At 47.2% G+C, this 26,175-nt stretch overlaps 1 protein-coding gene across 5 annotated transcripts in view; it reads left to right on the top strand.

Moving 5' to 3' along the window:
* Positions 1 to 3,322: 3,322 nt before the first annotated feature.
* The window catches only part of PTPRG (protein tyrosine phosphatase receptor type G), a 733,896-nt gene continuing 711,043 nt past the window's right edge, over positions 3,323 to 26,175 (top strand). For 2 of the 5 annotated variants that reach the window (XM_030867610.2, XM_030867608.2), the window contains exon 1: positions 3,323 to 4,162. In XM_030867610.2, coding sequence (XP_030723470.1) covers positions 4,078 to 4,162 — 85 coding nt within the window. In that variant the 5' untranslated portion in view covers positions 3,323 to 4,077. Of the gene's footprint in view, positions 4,163 to 5,976; positions 6,256 to 26,175 lie in introns of those variants that run through there. The other 3 variants (XM_060307591.1, XM_060307590.1, XM_060307592.2) reach the window with 3 other exon arrangements.

The raw sequence follows: 26,175 nt of genomic DNA, 5'->3' as shown, positions 1-26,175 counted from the left end.
TCCCCTCTTCTGAGAGTGGGTGAGACCTGTGAACGTAATAGGATAGTCACTCCTTAATTAGGTTACGTCCGTCATATGGCAAAAGTGATGGCATTGTCATTCCCAGGACTCCTTCATAGCCAACTGGAGGGCGATTCTCCTGTTGGTTTTAAAGAGGTAAGCTGTTATTTTGTGAGGGGCCCACTTGGCTGGGACCTGAAGGTGGCCTCTAGCCAGAGACTGACTTCTAGCCAACAGCCAGCAAGAAAATAGGGACCTCCAGCCTACAACTACAAAGGGCTAAATTCTTGAAAAACAAAAAAACTGAATTCTGTCAACAATCTGAATGAGTTTTGAAGAGGACCCTAGGCTCCAGATGAGAACCCCTGGCCAACATCTTGATTTCAGCCTAGGGCGACCTGGAGCAGAGGACCCGGTTATGCTGTGCCCCAACTTCTGACCTACGGAGCTGTGAGATAATAAACATGTATTGTTTTAAGACACTAAGTTTGGGGATAATTTATTACCCAAACCAGCACCTTCTCTTTGCGGCCTTCTTATTTTCCCATGGGGTTCTCCTCACCTTTTGTGGCACTCATATGGCCCTTCACACCGACTGTCCTGGAGCGCTCACCATATCATGCAGCTCCCACATCACCTGGGGAGTTGTAATCAGCAGGTGAGAGCATTGTCAGGTCCACTGCCTGTCATTTTGTGCCACTGACACTTGGTAGAGTGTCTGGTGTGCATGAGCTATTCTGTAACTGGTTGTAGAATGAATGAAAAGCCATCCCATGTGGTATGCCTATAACATTCTACTTTATTATGGGAACTAATGGGGCCTGGGTTGTCGGAGGGTGCTTCCAAGAGCAGTTCCTGGTATACTTCAGCCTAGGGCCCCAGGATAGTCACCAGCCCAGGCCTAATTTAATGTTAATTTTTAATGTGGGGGCCTCCTATATTATGAGGCTAGTGATAATTCTGTCTCCAAACCCATTTGAGGTCTCTCCATCCCACATTTTAGTGTCTTCTCAAACCATCATTTCTTTGCCTTTTCACATCTGTGGAGGCAGACAGACCTGAGAATCTCAGCTCTGCTACTCACTAGCTAGGGGTCCATTATTTTACTGCTCTGAGTATGTTTCCTTGTCTGTAAAAGGGCAAAATAATTCTTACTGCTGGCAGAACTGTTGTAAGGGTTCTGAGAGTGTATCCTGTACTTTGGAAGGTAAGCTCCATACAGGTCACAGGCCTGCCCTTTTTGTTCATGGCTGTGTTCCCAGTCGCCCCCTCCCTCCCTCAATAAGTGCTCAATAAATTTATGGAATGAAGAGCTTAGAGAAAGAATTTAGCACAATACCTGGTAGGTAGTAAGCATCCCACAAATGGCAGTTTTTATTACGTTATTTTGCAAAGGAGGAAACTCACCTGCGGATGTCTATCCAGGTGTTCTGTCCTGATTGAAATTCCACAGATTTCTCCATTTTATCACGCAATTTTTTTTTTTTTTTTTTTTCAGTACGCGGGCCTCTCTCTGTCGTGGCCTCTCCCGTTGCGGAGCACAGGCTCCGGACGCGCAGGCTCAGCGGCCATGGCTCACGGGGTCAGCCGCTCCGAGGCATGTGGGATCTTCCCGGACCGGGGTACGAACCCGTGTCCCCTGCATCGGCAGGTGGACTCTCAACCACCGCGCCACCAGGGAAGCCCTATCACGCAATTTTTAATGAGGTAATCATACACGCAGGGGTCATAAGAACGTCTCTCAAAGCTCCCACTGACCAATGGACAACCCTTAAATACAACACTCCCAAGAAAACTGACCCTCTCCCAGCATTTATGGGGGAGTCAGGATTCCAACAAAACCAGGAAGGCCCAAATCCCAAAGCAAATAAACTCGACTCATTCCCCACCCTGGGGGAGGGTGTTCACCCCCGTTTTGCTAAAGATAGAGCGCTGGCCCTCCCAGGGAACTTCCTGGCTTTTATTAGTCCGTAATCCCAAATGTAACTTTTCAAAGATTTTTCTTTTGGACGTGTGGGTGTGAAAGTGCTTCCCTAATCACATCTTGCGGGAGGATCTGGAACATCTGTATATTATTTGAAAACCTTGCATCCGGTTCGGATGTTTGGGTGGGTGGGAGACCCTGCGTGGTGGGATGAAACAGCAGGGGCACGTTAAAAACAAGTCAAGATGGCTTTTAAACAGACGAAGAAAAATTAGGCAAAAATTACAAATGGCTAATCACCTTGGCTCAATTACACGTTTAATCAATAGCCCTCATCCCCCACTTTTAGCACGGCGTAAGGGGGAAAAATAGGGCGCTAAGAAGTCTAAGCGATAAAGATCTTTCTCACCAAGAGCCTAGGGACAAAACTCATTACAGATAAGCCCAGTCCTCCATTTCCCCCGGACGCCTCTCCACGATTGCTAAAGTGGTTGCCGCTCCCCGGGGTAGCTGCCAGGAAATCGGTCCTGCCCCGCGGCGCAGCTTTCACCCAGCCAGGGGTAAGAGGCGCACTTCCTGCACCCTCCCCACCAGCAGGCTGTGGTGCGGGAACCTTCCCTCCTCCCGTGGAGCGGCGAGTTGGGAAAACTCCGCCACTGATCTACCGTGGCGCGGGGAAATGGTGTGTGGGACTCGAAAGGGCTGGTTTTTGCAAGCCTAGGATAGATATTTCTCCCCTCCCCCACCTCTCCCTGGCCGGGAACAAGACCAAAGGAAGCCCAAGAAGAAAAAAAAAGAAAGAAAGAAATTAAACCCCAACGCGGAGCCCGAGTGCGAAGGCCGCTTGGCTTTGTTTCCAGGCGGGGGCATTCGCCGGGTTGGGGGCGCGAGCATGGAGTGAACAGGGGGCGGGCAGGAAGCGCCCCACCGCGGTGCTGCCAGGGCGAAGAAACCCAACATGAAACCTCCTTGCCCTGTAAAGGCAGCAGGCCGCCCCAACCTCTCCTCAAACCGGAGACTGGGCCCCCCCAAGTCTCGGATACGCGAGCAACGCAGAGGGGGCGGGGGAAACCTCGCCAAGCCCGCTCGCAGCGCGGCGTCTTTAAGAACTCGCAGGACGGGAATCTGGGAGAGACTCGCCGGTCCCAAAGGCAGTCGCTCTCCTCCTCCTCTCCGAGACCCGTCCAGAGCGGCCCCTAGCCCCGAAACTGCCCCAGACGACACTGCAGCACCCGGGGCTGTGGGCGGGGAGAACCGGGTTGTAAGACGCCTGCGAGCTGGGAGCCGAGTGCGGCTGCTTTAAGAGCACGGGGCGCGCGCACCCGCCGCCGGCAGCCCGGCTGCGCGCCCCGGGTCGCGCGCCGCCGCCACCGCCGCCGCGCGCCCCTTGCTCGCTCGCTCGCCGGCTTTAAAGTCTCTGCCAGGATCCATGCTCACATGTTACTTCCTGTATGGAGGCATGGCTAGTTTCCAGCCCCGCGCTCCCCGATCCTCCCCAGCTCGCGCCAGAGCCACAACTTTCAGGAGCATGGACTGAAGGCGCCCTCGCCCCAGCGTCCCTCTGAGATCCTTTGTGTTTCCCTCGGTTTCCTCTGGCTGTTTCTATTTTGGGGGGCTCTTCGCTCCCCCCGCCTTTACCCGCCCCTTCCCCGCTCGCAAACATGCCTTCTTCCTTCCCCGGGCCCTGGAAGGAGCTGCCTGCCTGAAGCCCGGAGACGCAGCGCCGCGCTCAGCCCCTCCGCCGCCCGCCGGCTCTCGGGCTGCGCTGCCGACTCAAGTTGGGGATCCTCGGCTGCTCGCCGCCGCCGCCTGCGGTCCCTGCCTACCCCGGGCCCCAGGCATCACTGCCGCCCGCCGACTCCTCGCCCTGCCCGCTCGGCTCGCTCCTTTTTGAACGGAAAGCAGCCCTTCTCCGCCGAGGATCGTCCCCAGCGTGGCTCCGCGTTCTCGGTCACTTTTTGAGATTTTCCGGGGGGCGCTCGGCGGCTTCCCGGATTCCAGGGGGACTCGGTCCGCTGAGCGCGGGGGCCCAGTAGAGCGGACTAGCAAGGGAAGAGCCCGGGCTTAGCGAAGGCTTACATCGAGGCAAGAACTTATTCAACAAGTTTAACCCCCCCCCCCCGCTTTCTTCTTTTCGATGTGCGTTTTCGGACATGCGGAGGTTACTGGAACCGTGTTGGTGGATTTTGTTCCTGAAAATCACCAGTTCCGTGCTCCATTATGTCGTGTGCTTCCCCGGTGAGTGCCGGCCGCCGAGGGGACGCGGCCCTGGGCAGCGCGCGCGGGGGATGCGGAGTTGCCGCCGGGGCATGGAGCTCGGGTGCCCGTCCCGGAGACCCCGGAGAGGGTGGAGGAGGGTCGACGCCCGCGGAGGAGAGAGGGAGCCGCTCCGCTGGTTCTGGCGGCGTAATTTGGGAGGCTGGTGGTTGGGCACGGTGGAAGCAGGGGCTGGCCGGGGAGGGGGACAGGGGCCGCAGGAGTGTGTCTCTCGCTCGGGTTTAGGGGGCCCGGGGGAGTCGGAGTCAGGAGAAAAGACTCGTTCTGTTGACCCGCCGCTGTTCGGGAGAGCTAGCGCTCTGGGACTGTTGGGGAGATTGGGGCCATGGGGAGTATGTCTCTGTGGGTTTGGGGGGCCCAGGGTGCGTCCCTCGCTCAGGCGAGGGTTGAAGGGGCTCAGAAGGGGGGGGACTTGATTTGCTGCTCCCCGACTCTTTGGAGAGGCTAGTGTTCGGGGAATGGAAGCTGGAGGCTGGCCGTGGCGGACTGGAGATGTTGGAAGCAGCCTGCGTTCTGGTCTCGGGGGTCAGGGACGACCCTGGCTCGGGGCTGGGGCACGGGCTGAGCTTCGGTGCCGGCGCGATGGAGCCTTCCTGGGCGCGGGGGCCTGGGAGCGGTAGGAGGGCAGGGAGCAGGCGGTTTAGGGAGATTCGTGGCTCCCCCAGCCCGGGCTCGCGGCCCCTTTATCCCCCAACTCTGCTTGGCTGGGCTGCTCGGGTCTGGGGGCGGGGGGGCGGGCGGGTCGGCAACTGAATTGCTGTTCGTGCCGGGGCGGATTTTTTTCTGTCTCGCGCCTTGCCTACCTTCATCTTTACCCTTTTGCAGGCTGTTCGCGGCTGGCAGACCCAGACCCGCTCCTTTCTGGTCGGGTTAAGACAGGAAAAGTATTGGCCATTGATGAAGATAATAAATCACCGCACGTAGCGGTGTGCGGCTCGGCGACCCTCCACTTCCAGCCCTCCACCGGCCGACCCCCCCACCTCCTCTTTCCACTAGGGGAGGGCAGAAGCCAGCTGTCTCCCTCTTTCCTCTTGTAGCCTCCCCTTTCCCCCCAGGCTGCAGCCCTGAGCTCCCTTCGGTCTGTCCAGCCCCCTCCCCCAGGTGGAGGCCTTGTCCTGTGCCCTTAGTCGGGGAAGGGGTGGGAAGAAGGGAGCGATTCGTTTTTCATCCTTTGCTCTCCTAAGGACAGGGAACCCCCCCCCCCCCTGCTTTTCTGCCTTCTCATCCACCAGCTCCTGGATATTTGGAGGAGGGTGTTATCCAGAAAAAAAGGAACCTGCCTCCCGATGTTTCTGCTCCCCCTTGTCATAACCGCCTGTCCCCGGGTGGCCCGAGCGCACGGTTTTGGTGCACCGGCTCCCCCACCTCCGTCGTGCGCCCTGGATGAGGTCGCGGGCGCTCTTGCTGCCCTCGGGGACTGGCAGCGAGTTTCCCCTTTGCAGGCACGGGGGTGGCCTCGAGGGGCAGAGAAGCAAAGCACTGTTTTTTCTTCGGGCACCTCGCATTTCCCTTTGGGCATTCTCCTGTCCCCGGAACCGCACGGAACTCCGGCCACAGCCCAGAACCCCAGCTCGGATGCCGAGCGAGGACGTGCGTTCACACTCACCCGAGGCCTGGGGTTTGCTCACCAGGGTCCTGCCTCCACTGGGACCCGGGGGCGGTGTGGACGTTTACCCTTAAACATCCCCCCTGCTTCCCCAGTGCTCAGTATTTGTGTTAATCATTGAGCTTCCTAGACTTTTTCCTGTGTCGTGGACTTGCCGTCTGAGTGGGCTCAGGTGCACACTGGGGTTGAACTTCTTAAGGGTCACGTTTTAATGGGGGTGAGTGGGAGGCAGCAGGGGAGCAGCCTTGCGAAATACGGGGAATTTCTAATTCCACTTCTGGCCTTCTCCTTACACTTGGGTGTGCAGTCAGTGGGCCAAGCCGCGATTTCTTTTTTCTGATGTCTGAGGAAGCCTTGAAATCCAAAATGGGACCACCAGTGATGCCGCCTGCGTCGGGCTGGGACAGTTTTCGTCTTCCACATTTTCTGTGCGTGCTCACGCTACGAGGTAAATAAATAGCCCATTCCGTGGTTCGGGAGCCGTAGGGTGTCGGAAAGGGAAGGGGCAGTAGTGCGAGGCGCGGGGAAGGAGGGCTGTGGTTTGGGAAAGTGCGCCCGGAGAGGGTACAGCAGCAGCCTTTGCAACCAAAGTTAAAATGTCAAGAGCCAGAGACGTCTGCTTTCCATTTTCCAAAACTGCTGCGACGCTGCTGGACCTCAGGGGGCGCCCCCGAGCCACTCGTCAGGCTCCCGCCACCTCCACCCGCCTAGGTGCCGTGGGGCCGCGGTGGGATGAGGCTGGGGCTGGAGGCTGGGCCGCTGCAGATGCGCCTGGGAGCGGAGAGGCGGCCTCAGCTCCACCCTGGTGCTCCTGGGCGGCTCTCAACCGGTGGGGACCCGAGTTCTCTTTGGGACGCCCCTTCTTGCCAGGCCTGACCTGAGAAGGCTTTACCTGCTTGACACGAGGGATAAAGATGATTCTGGTGTTGGATTAGGGTCCTCCTTGTGACATCTTCACCAAAATCCCTTGTTGGTTATTTTGTTTGTTTCCTCTCAGAATTGTGCGAACTTTTCTGATACATTTGTTCTCAGCTCCTGTGAAAGATAGAGGGTAACTTTAATTTGGGAGGGTTTTGGAAACATTGCCCTGGCCTGAGTCTTTCCCCAGAGGATGGGAAGCAGTGGCTTTTAGTCTCTCAACGGCAGTATGGCAGGTGTGGGACCCGTGTCGCCATTAATGTTTCAACTGATGTTTCCATTTTCCAGAGCACAAGTGTTATCAACATGATGTAGTGCATAGGACGTTGTTTTCTGACATCTAAAAAAAATACTCTATTATGGAAAAACTTACAAAAATGGAAAAATATAATGGGACCCTGTGAACCCCCTACTCAGCTGTAACAGTTACAACTCAATTTTCCCTCTTCCTTTACCCACCCCATCCTCCCCAACACCTCATTATTTTAAAGCAAATCTTACACACAGTTCATTTAAGCATTTGGTGTATATATCTCCATTGAGAATTTAAGTGCCTCCAACAGCAAATAAATTATGTTATTTGGAAGGGTTAACATTTTACATTTTTAAGCTATTCAGCGGAAACTTAATTTTTTTTTTTTAATTGACTTCTCTTTCTGCCCTCAGAGTTGAAACCCTTCTCTTTGATTCTGATGTTTTGTACAGTAATTACATTACATCTAGGAGGCTGATGTTGGAAACATTTCAGATGGGTAAGCTCTGCTGTGTACCTTGGATGTGTCAGAATCAGAGGATCCACGATTGATGTCCTGCAAATCTCCCTCTGAGCTGTCTCTTGGTGTATTTGCATGTACATGCTTTAGTCCTGGTGGACAGCCTCTATGGACTTATTAGAAAAATGCAAAAGTAACATTTGTAAGTCAGCAGTCTTACTCTTCAGGGATGGGGTGAGAAACCATGCCCCCCCGCCACAGCCCCTTCCCCGAAGTGTCTTATTTGAAAATGGAGGATCTTTATCCAGTCTTGAAACTTGGTTCCCTCTAATGCAGTCATGGCATAAAATTTTCGATGTTTCCTTCTAAACAGTGCTCATATTACAGAGTTGATGAAGAATATTAGTACAAATAGGCATGACAGGACCTTTTGGAAGTAGGGAAGTTGCTGTTGCCACAGGCAGAATGGCTATTGGAAAGGTTGGCTGAAATGAGAAAAAGAACTAAACAGTTGTGAAGCTCTGGGCATCTCCCCTTAATTATGGACCCGTTTTCACAGGATAAAAGATAACATTGTTTAAATGAGGCAGTATGGGGAATGCTGATGATTTAACACAGCAAAATAAAACAAAAACCCTTTCTGATGCATCTTTCTATTCTGAAAAACTCCCAAGTTACTGTAGTATAATCAGTTACATGTCACTGCACTAATTGAAATGAACTTTCTTGCTTTTTATGAAAGAGCATTTAAAATGCCTCAGAACAATTATTATTATCCCCTTCTACTTCCTTACCCCTCCCTCATTTTCCTGGAAACTTCTTGACCAAAAGGACAGCCTGGACACATTAGCCATACCTAGGTGAGGAAAGCAATTAAGTGTTGCTGGTGCTTTGTTGCTTTACCTCTTTCCTTTTATGGTGAAAGTTTTTTTTTTTTTTTTTTTAAATCTGAATATACCTTCAGCAATGTCATTCCTAAGCAGGATAAAGCTGTAACATAGGTGTGCATTCTGAGTTGCAAGAATGAAGAAAAGTTGTGATTAACACTTTAATTCTAGGGCATATCTTTCATGTAGTCACATTTCATAAATCAGACTTTATGGGAGAAATTCAAAGCATCTGAAGTTATCTCAAAAGTGATAAAAGTGCTTGAATCCCCCAGTAAGCTCTTGGTGGGCTTTGGTTATAGGTTGACCATTATCAGGTGAGGGGTGGTAATGAGTGAAGCTGCGTTTTTGGCTGGCTGTGTAAAGAATAAAAGGTCTGTGTATCTAACAATATAAAGGAAGCGAAGGAGATGTGCCCTGCCTCCACATTTAGTTCTCCGTCTGAGCTTGATCTGGGCAAAGCTGGTAGCTACTGAGGGAGGGGCTCAGGAAAGTGAGAATGTTCTTCTGAGAATAGCCTGCCCCCAACAGGCGGTGAGAGCTGCTTGTGGAATTCCCTGGGCCCTTGCTGAATTTGAACCAGAATGAGGTTACCTTGGTACGCATTAGACCCTCAGTAAGTATTCCCAAATGATTAAACGATCCCATACCTTTGTTTGCCTGTCTGAGAAATGGAAGTGACCATCTTGCTTGTAAAAGACCCAATTCCAGAACTATGGCAGTGTTGTGTGCACTCACAAGAGCAAATGCCCACCTGTAAAAAAAGTTCTCTGTTAATGACTTTGCTTTGACTTTTTTTTTTTTTCTCGGTACGCGGGCCTCTCACTGTTGTGGCCTCTCCCGTTGCAGAGCACAGGCTCCGGATGCGCAGGCTCAGCGGCCATGGCTCACGGGCCCAGCCGCTCCGCGGCACGCGGGATCCTCCCAGACCGGGACACGAACCCGTGTCCCCTGCATCGGCAGGCGGGCTCCCAAACCACTGCGCCACCAGGGAAGCCCCTGACTTTTTATTTTTTATTTGTTTACATGGAGTTCTAACCAAAAAAATCACTCCAAAAATGATGCATGTTTTTAAATACCATTTACCTTTCCTTGCTTTTTTCCTACAATTCCTTTTTGTCTCATTTTCAAGACAAAGAAATTGTTAATGTCTCTTAAAAAAAAAGATTGGAAGTAATGTAGGTGAATTTCATTTTCAGAAAAGCCTGTGATGATTGAAATATATAACAGATAAGTTTGTGGGGTTTTCCTATTATGAGAAGGACTGTGAGGTTTATCAGCGATGGCTGTGCAAGATCGCTTGAGGTAGCTAGAGGGCTTCATGAGCAGTTGTCTCCTTCTATAGGGACACCTATAATTGGAGGGGCCATTTCATCTGGTATGACTTGTAGCAAAATGTTTGGTGTTTTGACAGAAAAAATATATGATCTTTGTGAGTTGGCTTGCCAGGCCTATGCAGTCTTAAAATTTTTATGACTACAGCACTTGATATGATGATTAAAAAAAAAACCATTGTAAAAAGTGCTCTTAGGGCTGGGTCGGGGAATGTCAGTTAGCTAACCAGGTTCCAGGTGTGCCCGGTTTCTCTTTTCGGAGCCCCCTTAACTGAATTGGGTGGTGTTCCTGCTGCTTTTGGGGTGGAGGATGGAAGGCAACTTCTCCACTGAAGGAGAATCACTGTACTATTTTATCTGCATATGAAAAGGAGAGATCTTTTAGGAGCCTAGAACTTGTTAATACTTTTTATTTCCTTTCTGAGTCATGTAGCTGTGGGAAGTTGTTTAAAATATATCGGAATATCATCTCGAGCCAATCGGCCTCTGCCATTACTAGCTGTACTGCTTTAGACAAGTTACTTAACTTCTCTGTGCCTCACTTTTTTGCCCTCTCTTTCTCTGCAAAATGGCATAGTGATAGGACCCTGACTCCTAAGGTCTTTGTGAGGCTTGAATGAGAATGCATGCTAAAGGACTTAGCACAGTGCATGGTAAATAGTAAGTGCTCAATAAATTAACCATTTTTTGTGTGTGTTAAAGAGATTTGGGTAGGAGTATAGAGAAAGAAGAAAATTGAACTGAAAAAGACATATGTAAAAACAAAAACATTTTGAAAAAATTTATATAAACTTGCATGATGATTTTTGTGCCTGGATTTGCTCTTGAGGGCGAGGGAGGCTGGCATGAGGGCATCCCACATATAATTAGTAAAATGGTTACATTTTGAGGTTTAAAGAAATGAGAAAGCCTCCATGAAGTCTGAGATAACCTCCTTGCTCACATCGCAAAGGAGGCTCCTCTTTCCCTGCTTAAAAGGCGATAAATGTTTTCTGCAGGCTTAAAATGTACCACGCAAGATCCCTGTGTGGTGTTATCCTCTGTAGAAAGAGCTGCTTGGTCCTGCACCCTGGAATGCCCATCCCCCTTGTAAGGCCTACTGTGCTGTGTGGTAACCAAGGAGAATGGGTCTACCTTTGACTGTCATTTCTGGGTTTTAATTGTGTGCCACTAATGGGAAGCAAACAGTAGTCTTTGGGTGTTGCTTTTATTTTGTACTTGCGTGACACTTGAACACACGTATGCCCTTGTCTCCATGTCTTCATGGATTCAGACCTGCAGAGTATACAAGAGAGAACCACACACTGTGCATGCAAAGCTCCTGCCCTCTAATCAGTTTTTTTGCAGACTGAAATCAGCATGATGGTTTTTTGACCAAACAACAAAATATGATTTTAAACTACTCGACTTAGCTATTTTGGGGATGTAGCAAAGTGACACAGTTGGCTGCCGAAATCTAGCAACTAAAAAAGAAGCAATGAAAGCATAGTTCATGGAATATGTAACACTTCCATGTAAGAAAATAGGACAACTGCTCTTATTTTTGGGTCTGTGATACTATTTTCTTAACAAGGAGAGGGAAGCAGGTTGTCAGTTGATACTGCAGTGGGTATACTTTTGAGGAATTCATATGAGGTATTAGATGAATCCAAGAGGTGTTTGAATTCTGACACCACTGCAGCCACATGAATTCCACAGTGCACTTAAATCAGATAAACTCATCAGTTCGGAATAATTTGGGTAGGAGACACAGCCATTAGCCATTTACCAGACATAAAAGCATAGTCCAGATTAGTGAGGAAATGTCATTGACTTTTCAAGAGTCAAGTTAGTCACGAATCATCAGTAGGATTCATTTACAACGCGATGGTTATTTATAAAAAGTGAGTTCTGTTCGTTTTTTAAAATATATCATTTTTCCTGAAGTGTTTGAATTCAGTGAGTGCGGAGGTTAAGAGCCGTAGTCTTGGGCTTGGCTATGTCACTGGGTAGCTGTCATGTCACTATGTCACTGGGCAAATTCCTCAACATCCTGTGGAAGTGGGGTTGGGTGGTAGTGGGGGTCTGGGAGACCTCAGAGGTCCAGGATGAAATTCTTGATCTGTTGTAGCAGTGCTATGTTGAGCAAATGGGCCTCATTTTTTGAATCTCTAAAATGGGAACAATGGTTATAACAGCCCATACTCACCAAGCACTTGCCATGATCTAGCTGCTGTGTCTGAGCTTCTTATATGCCTTTAATCCTCTCTGGAAGAAACCGTGAGTATCCTTACTTTAGGATGAGGATGAGGAAACTAAACCCAAAAGGAGGTTGTCACTTGTTCAAGGTCACCTTTGTTGGGGGGGGGTACGTAAAATATGTCTCTCTAGTTGTCTCTTAGAATTATTTTGAGTCAGGGACTTCCCTGGTGGTGCAGTGGTTAAGAATCTGCCTGCCAGTGCGGGGGACACAGGTTCGATCCCTGGTCTGGGAAGATCCCACATTCCGAGGAGCAGCTAAGTCCGTGCACCACAACTACTGAGCCTGCGCTCTAGAGCCTGCGAGCCACAACTACTCTGAGCCCGCGTGCCTAGAGCCCGTGCTCCGCAACAAGAGAAGCCACCGCAGTGAGAAGCCCGTGCACCGCAACAAAGAGTAGTCCCCGCTCGCCGGGAAAGCCCCCGCGAAGCAAGGAAGGCCCAACGCATACAAACATAAATAAATAAATAAATAAATGAATGGAAAAAAAAAATTTCGAGTCAGAACGGTTGCTGTTCATTTGGAAGATGTTTTTCCTAATTGCACAGGCAGGCCCAGACAGACCCAGCCGTTTGTATTTGACACTGCTATTCCCATATAAGCAAGTACCATAAACACTGGGTGAAATAAAGGTGTTTTCTTGTATTTGCTACAATTAAGTAAGGAAGTAAGGCAATTACTACAGGATTTTATTTGGTTACATTGAAGAGATGACCTTTCTGCCAATTACTTTAGCTTCTGAATAAGCTGATAATAACTGATAGAGTGAGTTTGCTGGTGGTGAGTTTTTCTGAATCCTCTTCAAAAAGATCTAAATTGATTTAGTTTATAATTTGAGAACTTTCGTTTGGGGCGTTGAATACGATGGTTATGTTATAATAATGGGGTATTATTATCATCCCATGTATCATTTGAGTGTGGCCTGCAGGCTCTGAATTACGACTTCAGGAAAATGTCTAAGAGAGTTGTGCTTGGCACGAGATGGTTTTGGGTTTTGGATTTTTTCTCTGGAGTTTAGAACTAGCTATGGAAGCCCGCCAAGCCAGCTGTGGGATCGGGGCAAGACCCTCAGTTTCTTTGGGGTTGTTTTCCTCACCCTTAACTAAATGGCTTCTAAAATTCTTCTGGAATTTTTAGGGATTGTTGATTACACACTGGGTGGTTTGGGAGGTTGTGGCCTTTCTGCAATACACAACTCAGATTCCCAGTCCATATTATAATGTGATTTGTGAGGGGTCCTTCCGGTTAGCTTTACTCTGAGAGTTTGCTTTTTAAGGTGTTAAGAACCCTTTGATTATTTCTCAAACCCTGCTGCACAATATCCTGGGCGAGTTAGCAAACAAGGTAGTGAGTGGATCTTGGTTAATGAAATGCCTGTAAGCTATATATTTTTTTAAAACAGGAAACCTGATTTCTCCTGGAGTCCAGGTTAAAAAAAAGGAAAAAAGGAAGTTTGCTCATGCCAATGAAGTTATGCCTGGATTTTAAAACTACTGAATGTGATTTAGGATTGGGATGGTGGTGGCAGGATTCTTTGTCTAAAAAGAAATCCCCAAGGTAGTTCCTGAGCTTACCCTGGAAAAGAGGAATGGAGAAAGGACAGTCATTCGGGTTATTTGGATCTCTGCAGGGCACCTCTGGCCAGCACGTGCTCTGTTTGGCCATACTGTGTTGAAAAACAGTTGAATTAAAAAAGCGGGGCATTTCTCATTCATGTCATCCACAAGTGTATCCTGAATGCCTGCAGCGAGCCAGGCACTGGGGAGACCGTGGTGACCAAAACGGACGGAGACTCCTGCCCTCATGGGGGCTTCTCATAAAAGTCTGGGCAACTCCTGGAAAATTGGAAGGTATAGCAACGTAGGGCGTGTGTCTTGCTGGGCAACAGCAGTAAGCTGGAATTAAATAGTGGGCGCCCCTTGCGATGGGGCCCTCACCTGGGCTGCAGTGGTTATTTACAATTCTCAGCTGATCTCTGGAGGTGTTTGCCACCTGCATAGGTGATTTCTAGATTTCTACCTGAGGGACAGGTTTTTTTTTTCTTTCTCTTTTTCTTTTTTTTGCTGTTGTTTGGGGTTTTGATTGCCTGGATTGCTTGTGTGTATGTGTGTATGTGTGCGCGTGTGCTAGCACAACCAAGTGCATCACTGGCTGGTGAACTGGCGCCCTTCCTATGGGTCTGAAGTTCACCGCTCCTGTTGTGTTGTTTTTTTGGCTCTGCACATAGCCTGCTGCTTGGATACTTCATAATAATGTGGCAGGTTTACTGCTGATTAAATTGCTGTTGGCTTGTTCAGTTTTAAAAAGTTTCTCATTTAAGAACTAGTGCCCTTGGTCACTTTCTTGTCACCAAACTCCCCAAGAAGGGCATGATATGGGGGGTAAGAGACAGAAGGCCAGTGACCAATACAGTAGAATCTAGTAAATTAATATTGGAGATGTCACCTTGGTGGGTCCCTTGCCAAAGAGCTTAATTTTTTCATATAATCTTCCTGGTCTAATAATTTTTCGCATGTGACACATGTATGGATTTCTAATCTGTGTTGGAAACATCACATATCTTAATTCATCCAACAACAACATAGAAAAACCTGAACTTTGGATGGAGTAGAGTGTCCAGCTTTTGGTATGGGCATTTGGAAGATTTGAGGAGGCAATTCCTTCACCCTAATTCCAGCACGTGTTCTTTAAGTAGTCATTATAATATACGGTACATCTGTGTGAATTGTTCGTGTATGACTCAGAGCCTAATTAGGCTCCGTGCCCTTTGAGGGCAAGACTTCAGTCCTTCCACCTGCTGAATCCTCAGTATCTAGGTGGTGGTAGTCATTTTTGAGCACTGAGAGAATGAGCAGCTAATGCTCTCTAGAACACTTACAGGACATTTCCAAGACAGTAATAATATCATTGTATGTGTTTTCCAGAAATGTCACATTGCATCCTCTTAAGAGACATGATATCCAAGGTCAACATCTTTCTTAAGAGAATTCAGAGTTTATATATATTGTCATGGTGTTTGAAGTCCATCTTTAAAAACGGAGAAGCTAAATTTGTACTTAGTATTACTGGTCACCAGGGTATCTATTGCTGAAAATGATATATTCTAATTAGGGGTCAGATGTCTCATGGGGCAGCAGGGTTAGGTTTTGATGGTCACAAACCTTTTTTTCTCTCTTGTGCAATAATTTAGGCTAAATTCTGTGAATCTGGTGTTCATTTGCATCAGAAATGACCTTGGCTGTAGGGTCATCCAGGAGAAGTAGGCGGTCTCACTTCTGCTTTGGTTGTCCTGGTGACAGCGACACCAGGTAGGTAGAGGGCAGCAGAACTTGCCTGAGCTGACTGTAGAGCGTGAAGATGAATGTTGATCTGTTGCCTGGTAATGGCTTTGGGCAGGTTGGTCTAGGAGAAGGGCTTGCCCGAACTGACCATTTGGGCTTGCTTGACAGGTATCGGTTCGACCATGTTGTCTAATGCCCTTGGTTGAACAGGTGTTAGCTGTGCATCATGTCAGTCCAAATGTGCTTAGGCATAAGTTAAGTTTTCTAGCGCACATCGCTACTCAGTGCCTGCCCTCTTTTATTCGTCTCCCAGCCAGTTATTTTCCCTTCCAAAACTAGTCATTTTCTCTGCTTACGTGTGTGCAGAGGCCACGTGTGGAGGGTGCGGAAAATCACTTGACAGTTTTAGGCATCAGCCCCTTATTTTCTCAATTGGTCAATTTGCACAGAAACTGCTGAAATTATTTTATGTGATAGAGGGTGGGTGACTCTGGCATTAGAGTTCTTTCTGGACCTTTTTAGGATGTGCTTTTTAAAAGAAAAACGTCTCAGTTACTGCAGTGTATTAACTGATGTGACAGACCTGCTGGTTCCTGAGGTTTGTGTCTTCACTCGAGATGCTGAGTCGAGGGAAAATTGATTTCTGGAGAAGCTGGGGGAACTGTAAGCACTCTGACCAGATAAACAAAGCAGTCTGTGGAAATAACTCTCAGATGCCTAGGGACCTTTAACAGGGTTTTGAGGAAATGAGACTTAAGATGGGTGGATTCAGATGAAAGAGGCCAGTGGCAAATGCATGTTTTTGGAATTGCACAGATCTGTCAGTCAAGTTAACTGGCTCAAGTTAGTGAATCTGAGCTTTGTCCTGTACTAACTTGGGTCTGTACCTACTTGACTGTTTTTCTCATCCGTAGAATGGGAGTTTCAATATCCCAGAGTCCTTGCGAACGTGGAATGAGATCCTGTGTGCAAAGCACCAGGAAAGCGTTAGGTGCATAGGACGGTATAAATGGTACCTGTTTTTAATAGCTGTTGCTTAAGATTTATGAAAGAAGTGCTTGCATAACTACGCCCTCAGTTAACACCATGCAACCCTAAGAAAAGGTGGGAGGGCTGGAACTCGGGGGAGAGCAACGATCCCACAGTTAATGAAGTAGTGGGATCAGAATTTGAATTTGGCTTTCTGGATGATATCATGTTCCTTCTCTGCTGGCAGAGTAGGTGGTGGATGAATTAAGGCACACGTGACCACTCAGGAACATTGTCTGTTGACGGAGATGTATTAAAAGGTCTATTAGGTTTTAATTTTCCCTAAATACCCGCTGCCTGAAGAAACAGCCTTAGGTTACCCTTGGTATTCTCATTACTGAAATTATCTGTGTGGGTAAGATATACATGCCTTGCTGTATCTCTCTGTTAATGTGGGACCCTTCACATGCTCTGCATACGTGCAGATAGAAACATTCAGTGACAGTCTGTAGCATGTGTGTTTGTATTCTTCTTGCCCCTGTGTTTTTTTGCAGTTTTTCTACACAGGGATTGCAATTGACACATGAGGCCCTTCATCTTTACCCATAGCCATGGCAGACATTGCTAGTTGATCACAGAACTCTTTCCTGCTAAGGCCTGCCCGAACTGGGGTTTAGAATCCTTTGTAAGAGTTGGCCTGGGAGAGGACTTTTATGCCATCCCTGTGCTATACTGAGACATGTCAGTCAACCTGTGAAAATAGCGTTTGGACAGGCATATCCAAGGGGCTTTTATATCCTTGCAAATAGGTTTGCTGCTATACAGGCAATTTTTAAGCCATACAGCTATTTTGAAATTGACCTGAAACAGCAGGTATCAATAGCAAGTACCTGTGCAACGGCTTCCTGATCCATGAAATTGATTTGGGCTCATACTTGACTCACATTCATTTATTCAGGAGGAAAAATGTCCAGTCTCTTGATGGTGGTTACATCGTGTTCTAATGGGTAAGCTTTACTAATGGAGGTTTAGGGATCTAAACTTAGTTGCTTATTTTTTCATTTCTTCAAAGCCCAGAGGTTTTGCATCAGATGATGGCTCTTTTAGGACTGTTTATATTCCAAAGTGACACCTTTTTGAATTCCTAGCTATTTAAGTAAGTGTTACATATGGCCTTGGTAAACAACAGTTTTCAAAACTGTGACTGACTAAATGGGCCCTTTCCCCCTGTTGTTTATACCTGGTAAAGTATCTTGTGTTTACTCTGAATACATTCGTTGTTACCTTTAGGGTAGCTTGTTTCTCAAAATTTGAGCGGTCCTCTGATCAGTATTATGTTTGATAAGGAAATTGGAGATCAGGGATGAAAGGCAAAAGAAATTCTTTCGTGAAGCTGACATCAGATAAATTTGTGGTGTTGGTAATATACCAAGTACTTGGATGACATCAAGTGAGCCCATATTTGTTTCCTGGGTGTGGATTTCCCCCCTAAAAGTCCCTTCTAATGTTGGGCCTTAGCTAATTTACTGTGAAATATCTGTAGAGCTATGCTGTCCAGTATGGGAGCCCCCAGTCACATGTGGCCATTGAGCGCTTGACATGTGACTTGTCCAAATTGAGATGTGTTTTCAGTGTAAAATACACACTGTATTTCCAGGACATATGGAACAAGTATGTAAAATATCTCATTAAAATTTTACATTGTCTACTGAAATGATGTTTTAGATATATAGGGTTAAGTGGACTCTATTAAGAGTAATATCACCTGTTTCTTTTTACTGTTTCATGTGACTGTCATACATTTAAAGTTATATATGTGGCTCCCATTCGTGGCTTGCACTGTATTTTTATTGGATAGCGTCTGTTTGGGGGCTCCTTCAGACCTTACCTGACCTTTCACAAGAACATTTCATAACTGCAGTCCCCTGTGTGACAGCGATCACGTTTTCCATCCCAGCCCCTTGAAAACACAGGACCAGGAGAGACCCTTGTCATTGATGGAGAGAGTTGCCTTCTGGGAGACACTGGCCCTAGGAAGCACTGGAGTCTGGGTGATATCAGGATAGAGATCTGTGGCTTTGTTTGCCCGTCTGTGAAACGGGATAACAGTCCCCGCTCCACGAATTTGTTGAAGGAGTAAATGAGGTAAGTCATGGAAGGCGTTTGGCACAGGCCTGGCAAATAGGAAGCACTTGAAAATAATAACCATTATTGTTTTAGCTCGTGAGTGGGCATTTAGCCGAGCTCCTGGCTTTGATTTCTCCCCATTCTGGTTCCAGTTGGTCATGCCTTGTGGGACCTGTGGAGTGTTGCAAACAGGCCTGCATGCTTTTAAGACACCAGCCTCTGCCGCCTAGGAAATCCAGGACTGCGTAGAATACCTTGAGCATTCTGATTGCTCTCTTGCTCAGCAATTCGAAAAGCAGCGGGGACCTTAGAGATCTTCGGAGATTGCCAGTGGCCTGCAGAAATACCCTGACAAGACTGCTAATGGGCCGTAGCGCCCATGCCCTCCTGCCAGGTGGAAGAGGCCATAGAATCTTTCCTCACGCAGTCTCCCAGGCCCGTGTACTTACGCTCCTGGGTATTTGGTTTTATTGCGGCCCAGGTTCCTGTTTCTGGCCAGTCTCATACCAGATCCAAGCACTGCACTCTGGGTTATTACCAGGAAGTTGTCCAAGCTTTGCCACAGCTGTGGATTTGTTGAGATGGGTCGGGGGCTTGTCTCTGCGTTAGTATAGTAGAGACACATCCAAAACGTCTCTAGAGGACGTTTGATTCCTTCCTACAACAGAATGTTAAACTGAACGGCTCTTCCAAGTAGAGTAGATATTCTGTACTTGCCAACCTGCTGCTGAATTTGGACGTGGAAAATAGGGGGAATGTGAGAGACATAACACACTTCTATCAGGAAGCTCAGGTCCGCCTACAGGGGTTTCTAGCCAGGGTCCTGTGTGTCAGTGCACATCTGCAGGCCAAGAACTTGGGCGAGGGTGGCCGCTGCTGGGGAGGGAAGCAGCGAGTTGGCTGGGAAAATCCATCCCTGTTTAATTGTTCTTCAGGTTCTGGATGGGGCTGCTTCCTTCCCAGGGAACGATTGGCAGGGTGGACACATACCCTTTGTTTGGTGCAGCCGATAAGAATCTGGGTTTCAGTTTTAAGTTCTTTTATGAGGGATAAACAAGGATGTTGAAGTCTTGAAGTTAGGGTGTTGAAGGAGTGTCAGTGGGTCCTCAGGCCCCGCCCTGAGCCTGCCTTGGAAACCCAGGGGAGGGGTGGTGAGAGCAGCTGTGTGTGCCCACGTGGGAAGGGGAAGAAAAGGAGCTCCCTGAGGACTTTCTCATTCTCTTCGGCAGAGCCAGATTTCAGAGTGACTCTTAAAGGAAAATAGTCCTCCAGACCTTTCTGTCCACACAGAGTTTTAGTATTTCTCTTGAGTTACCAAGGCAAATCCCTTTTTAGGGATGGTGTGATCCCCTGTGTCTGCTGCTACTGACAGCTGCCCCCCTCCATGTCCTTTCACGAGGTCTGGGAACTTTATTCCTTGGTAGTGTTTCCTGCTCCAAGCCCTGATTTCTACAGGGCTTGTTCACAGATGAACACCTCTGTGCCCAGCCAGTCTGGCAGGGAAGAGGGAGGGTGTCTGGAAATTCTGCTGTTACTCCTTCTGCAGGTGTGTCGCACTGTGGCGTGGCCACTGATGGAGCACCTGCTATAAGCGTGGTGGGCCTCTTGCTAGGGGCTGGACACACCTTATCTGAAATTCATCCTTGTGCTTCCCAGGTGAGCACGTGGAAGTTTTGCTTAATTAAGCAACTTACCCAGCATCAGATACTTTTGAAAGTGGTGGACCCAGACTTCTGACTCCAAAACCATCCATCTTTTACCTAACAACATGGTACTTCTATTCATACATAGATGAATGTGCCGGCTTGGCACATCTTGTGAATTGCACTTACTGGATTGAACTCTGGGTACTTTAAGACTGATAGCCGGGTTCTGAAAAGGGGAAAGTCCAGGTGATTGAAGATTGAAGGCCAAGTTGGACAGATGTCTAAATTCTTTCATACTTGGCCACTGTACGGGGTCAAGGCTTTGTATGTGTTCTGACATAAGGTTGATGAAACGCTCCAGTGCATTTTAAACTCAGTAAATGATACGTGTGTTAACAGCAGTAAGGGAAAAAAAGCCTTACTGGGTAAGTGTATTTTCTTCCTGTGGTCAAGAATAAAGTAAAGGGAGTTAAAAGATTATTATTTTCTTTTGGCTGCAGAAACCTTTCGGGAGCTCTTGGTAAGTTACCTTGGGTAACAGGATATAATTATACCTTTCGTCTGTAGAGGGCATGTTTGCAAGGTAGTGTGTGATTTGTACTGGTTTCTGGAGGTTTCCGAGTAGTTACAGAGAAGTAATGTCTTTGATGGAGGGAAAATATTTGTGCTTCCTTCATTGCTGTCTTAGCCCCTGTGCCGGGCAAACCCACGTTCTCGCACTCTGATTTCTCCAAGGCTTCGGGCTTGGTCTGCTCACGTGTTTTTGTCCATGATATTTTGGGCACTGTCTATAGCCAAGGAAGCCATCATGTAGTCGGGGAGGAATTCTTAACTTTTCCTTCTTGGTGGTGGGTACACTGGAAGGCCGAATAGGTGGACACTGTGAATAATGAACTCGTCTCACTGAGTTCTCTGCCAGTTCTGTCCTAAAGGAGCTGTTATAAATCTGGAGTCGTCAGTTCCCCAGAGAAAGTCGCCAAGGTTTGTTTTCCTTCTTTCTTTCTTGGCACACCTGTTAATTAGTTCCAGACACTAGCTAATCAGACGGCAAGCATGAAAGCTCAGGGGTGAGAAGGAGGGTCACATCAGCTTTGTCTCTATGCAACCAAAGCCCTTGTTTTAATAGAAAGGGTTTGCAGCCTCCTTTTTCCTCTGCTCCCTGATTCTGTGTTTGAGTCATTTCTGAGTGCAGGCTGCGCACAGCTGTGGGGCTTTTTGTCGGCCGTGATGCGAGACTTGTGCTTAGCAGTTTGGGAGCATGTGGCCACAAGAATGTGAGAGAGCAGTGAAGAATGCAAAGAGTAAACGAGAGCACCCAGAATTGCTTCTTTATTTTGGTGGTTGCTATATTCTTATCTTTTTGACCGGGAATGCTGAATATATAATATATTCATGTATATTACAGTATGGCAATGGTAAGAATGACAAGGGTAGCAATAGGATTGGGCAAAGTGGTAAGTTTTTTTTAATGCATTATTTCTCATCACCCTGGAATGACTCTGAGATAGTTACTCCTTCTCTAGTGGGGCAGAGAGACAGTAAGAGATTGAACCGTTTGGCCAAGACAGCGAACACAGCTAGGGAGTAGCCTAATTTGAACCCAGGGAGCCTTTGCTAATGTTTGACAAGAATGGGATCAGTGTTGAATTTAACCATGTCTTGGGTGAAACCACTGACTTTTGGACTTTACTTTTCCGGTCCATAGATACAGAAATGAAGGCCTGAGCTGTCCAGTGGGACGTTATGTTTTTTTTTTAAACTTCAAAAGGTATCCTCGGGCTTCCCTGGTGGCGCAGTGGTTGAGAGTCCGCCTGCCGATGCAGGGGACACGGGTTCGTGCCCCGGTCCGGGAAGATCCCACATGCCGCGGAGCGGCTGGGCCCGTGAGCCATGGCCGCTGAGCCTGTGCGTCCGGAGCCTGTGCTCCGCAAAGGGAGAGGCCGCAACAGAAAAAAAGGTATCCTCTTGCATGTTATTGCAAGGCAAGTCATGGGTTCAAGTCAAATATTAGTGGAAACTTTACACATATAGCACTTTGCTTGGTGTTATGCAGGTTCTAAAAATGTGTGCAAATTGGGGAAATAAAATGAAGGCCCCCAAAACCATATAATAAAATGCTGAAATACTGATTCAGTCCCTTAGTGTTCAGGAGCAATAGACTAAGGGGAAAGGTACCTTCCTGAGAGTAGGTGTTCTATAAACCTTTGAAAGCCTGGCTCATATCTTCTACGTGCCCAGGGAACTAGTGAGCAGAGGCAGTAGTGAACGGGTGAAGATGGTTTACCATGGGCAAAGCCATGCAGTTCTGGGGCTTGGACCCATGTCCGCCTTGTATCTTAGCTGCTTCCTTATGGCATAAAGCCATTAGTGACTGTCAGCTTACGGGTGGACACTGCTGAGATGTGAGAGGCTCCCCGTGTTGGAGACATTGGCCCTTGAATGCCAGGCAGAGGCATTTGGGTTTGATTTTGTTGTCTGGAGACCGTAAAATAGCACAGGGAAAGGCTGAATGACTTTCTCATGGTGGTCTTGTATACTGAGTCTGTAGTGTCTTCTTGCTTTGTCATGGACTAGCTTTGTGTCTTTGGCTCATCTGTGAGGTGGAATAACGATTGCTATCTCATAGAGTTGATGTCAAAATTAAATGAGGATATAATTAAGGCTCTGGTCCCTAGCAAGCACATGGCTGTTGTTATTATTATTCTGCTCTTGTTTTTGCCTGCCCAGCATCTCTTTACCATTTTTTTTTTTTTTCCTACTGGTTGGGTATTGATCCCTCCTCCATGGTCTTGATGGGACCTTCTGCTAATCAACAGGCTCTGTCTACCCCTACTTGAGGTCCAAAACCCAGGCTGGGCCAGTCGTACCTTCTCTCCCTGGAATTGGAGGCTTGAGGCAAGTGACATGAAGACATCTCTCTCAGTTCCTGCTGCCTGAATCCCCCGAGCTGCTCTGATCCTTCCCTTTCAGAAGCTGGATTCTTTGGTGGTTGATTGGATTCTCTGAGATGTCCAGGATCCTTTCAATACATTCTTTTTCTGCTTATGTTAACCAAGGGTTGATATGGGTCATTTTCAATCAAAGGGCACCAGCATTAGCTGGAAGTACATCAAAGGGAAGGTAACTAGGTGTATCGAGAAGGACAGGACCGTCTCCCCTGCCTGCCAAAAATAGTCCTTTCATAATGGTTTCATTCCTCCGTTTGGTTTTTCGAGTTCATTCATTTTGAGCTTTTTATCTCCAGGAATTCGAGGACTTTTATTTTAGTGCTAAGGACAGCCTCTCTTGAGGAGACATGCTGATAACACTTGGCCTTAACTGCTTCTCTTGATTTTATTTGTAAATGAGAATCCTAAGGATCTTTAATGAAATGAGTAAAAGTTAATTGAACAACACTTAGAGCTGGAATTTAAAAAAATAATAAAAAGAGTCCATAATAGTAAGAGGCCCTGGAGGATGAGATGAAAGCAAAATGGTGCATCTGGGTGTCTATTCCGCCTGCACTTAATCCTGCCTATCACGTTTTCACTACAGCTGAGACCGGAGGTCAGCCGAGTATCTGATGGCCTCCAGAGTTTGTCTCTTTTATCATATCTTGTCCCCACTCACAGTTTCCTTTGCTGGCATTATTGAACAGCAAGTGTTCCAACCTAAATTAAAATCAATAAGAAGCAATTTCATTTGTTTTTAACTACGGAGACAAACGCTTCTAGCAGAGTACTGTACTTCCAAGTAAAGTTTTTTGTTTTGGTTTTTTTCCCCCTCTTTCTGGCTGGAGCCCAAAATGCATTAATTTTTCAGTGTAGGACTTTGCTGGTGTTGCCCTGATTTGATTTAAGGCCTTGTTACCATCATCATCTCTTTAAAACTGGGATTGCCGGTATCTGAATTACTTTTGTGTTTTATAGAGTCTTGGCAATCAAAGCTCCGTAGGTTTGTCCAGCTATAGTGTGGGAGCTTGTTAGACATGCAAGACCTCAACCCAGCCCGAGACTAATGGAACCAGAATTTGCCTTTCAACAAGACCTTCAGGTGATTTGGAGCACCTTGCAGTTTGAAGACTGCTCTCTGTTTGAATAAGAATGTTATTTTGATCTCCTTGTTTTTCATAATTTTAAAAAATTGAAATGTGATAAATGTTCATTGTGGAAAATAGGGGAATTCAGAAAGGTACATAGAGGAAAAATAAAATCATCTGTAATCTCAACACTCATTTATTTACCATGTTGGTCTACAGCCTTTTGGTGGGTTGTTGGAACATTAAAATATTATTAAAATCATTTTGTGAAAGATATTAAAACATCTTTTATTCGGCATAAAGCTTAATTCTTAGGAGATGAAAGATGAAGATCCAAGTTCTCCTTTGGTCAAGGACAGGAGATTCTTGGAGAAAGAAACCTTCTCTCCTCCCAAGCCTGTATCATTTGTTAGGGACCTATTATGTGCCAGGTGTATTATGACCTGCCTGTGGGACCCTTATGTTGGTAATCACAGAATAAGATGAAAATTAAGACACTGACTGGGCTTTTGAATCCTAATATGCATTTTTCTGGACAGTTGAGACAAAGGAAATCATTAATAAGGCTTGCTCTTTGCTTAATTTTCCTCCTTTTTACTTTTTGCCTTTTGCTGGTATGGATTTTGAATTAATTGCTACTTTAATTGCTTTCTTTAGGTGATAGATTCCTCTGATTGAGCAGACCTTTCCATCCGAAAATATCTAGGATTTGAAACTTACTGTCAGGAAGAACAACTTCTCGGGTGGGGGGAGGTGGGGGAGGTGGGGGGAAGGTGTTGTCTTGGCAGGGAACTTGCTAATTACACTGCCAGTTGTAGTATCTATTTATGATGGAGACACTGGGTACCCAATTAGCAGGTCATTTTCATGTGAGGGTTTTGGAATTGGACTCTGCTGTGTGAAGATGGTATGGCAACCAGCGAGCACCTTCTCAAGTGCAGGGGAATTGGGGATGGTTTTAGATCGCGGTCACCTGAGATTGCCCCAGGTCACTGATAGGAATCGAAAGCTCTGCTGTTTGTTCTGTTCCTTTGAACCAACAGTTTCTAAAGTTGTCTTGTCTGCAGGGCCGACAGTACTAAAAAGTTGCTACTCTTGAGAGAGGCTGGCTTCCCGGGAAGGAACTGGCCATGTCATGAGGCCAGGAGGGTCGTGAGAATCAGCAGACTGGAATTACAGGGAGGGGCCAGGCAGCCAGACAGTCCTTTTGGTCTGGGTTTCCCATTTGTCTTTTGGGGGGAGGGAAGGAGGAGTCTCCCCTCCCTGGAAGGAATCTACTGTGATTCTTTCACTGGGGTTGTTATGGAAATGGCACTACATCCGGAGACAGACTGGGTGACCTTTTTCTCTCCTTGTTTATTCCTTATCATTTGTGGTGCCAGGTATCCCCCAGGTAGGTCTGCCTGCTTCCACTCCTCTGCCCACAGGAGGGATGTAGAGGGAATGTGATTGGCCTGGTGGGTGCCCAGGGCAGAGAGGTTGCCTGTGATGGCGTCACTGTTAGGGCTTGAGGGTATTTTAACTTCTTTTTAGTCCTATGGTGACATGAAACACCATCTTGATTTTAGCTTATTTACAGTATTAATGGCAAACGTCACCTTCCATTATTTTGTAAAATAGAAACAACAGAAAGCAAATAGGCATGCTGTCTGTATAAGGTCTTTAAGTGGAGAACTTGTTGGAATCATTGATTCTTGGGCCTTAGACTTTTTTTTTTTTTTTTTTTTTTTTTTTGCGGTACGCGGGCCTCTCACTGTTGTGGTCTCTCCCGCTGCAGAGCACGGGCTCCGGATGCGCAGGCTCATGGGCCCAGCCGCTCTGCGGCATGTGGGATCTTGCCGGACCGAGGCACGAGCCCGTGTCCCCTGCATCGGCAGGCAGACTCTCAACCACTGCGCCACCAGGGAAGCCCCGGGCCTTAGATTTTTAAATTTTGAAATGATTTCAGATTTCCTGAGACGTTGCAAAAATAGTACAAGGAATTTCTGTATCCCCTTTTGCCCACATTACCCGAGTATTAAGTTTACCACGTTTACTTTCTCTTTCTGTGTTCTCTCTGTCTCTCTTCTCTCTGTCAGACACACAGGCACACATTATTTTCTTCTGGACAGTTTGAGAGGAAGTTGCAGCCATGTTGCTCTTCACCCTTAAATACCTCAAGGTGTGTTTCTTCAAAACAAGGACATCGTCTTATAAAAGCATAATACAATCATCCATAGCAGAAAATTAATGTAGA

This window comes from Globicephala melas, chromosome 11 (assembly GCF_963455315.2).
Source record: "Globicephala melas chromosome 11, mGloMel1.2, whole genome shotgun sequence".
NCBI lineage: Eukaryota > Metazoa > Chordata > Mammalia > Artiodactyla > Delphinidae > Globicephala > Globicephala melas.
The sequence above is the reverse complement of the archived record's forward strand: the minus strand, read 5'-3'. Positions and strand labels throughout refer to the sequence as shown.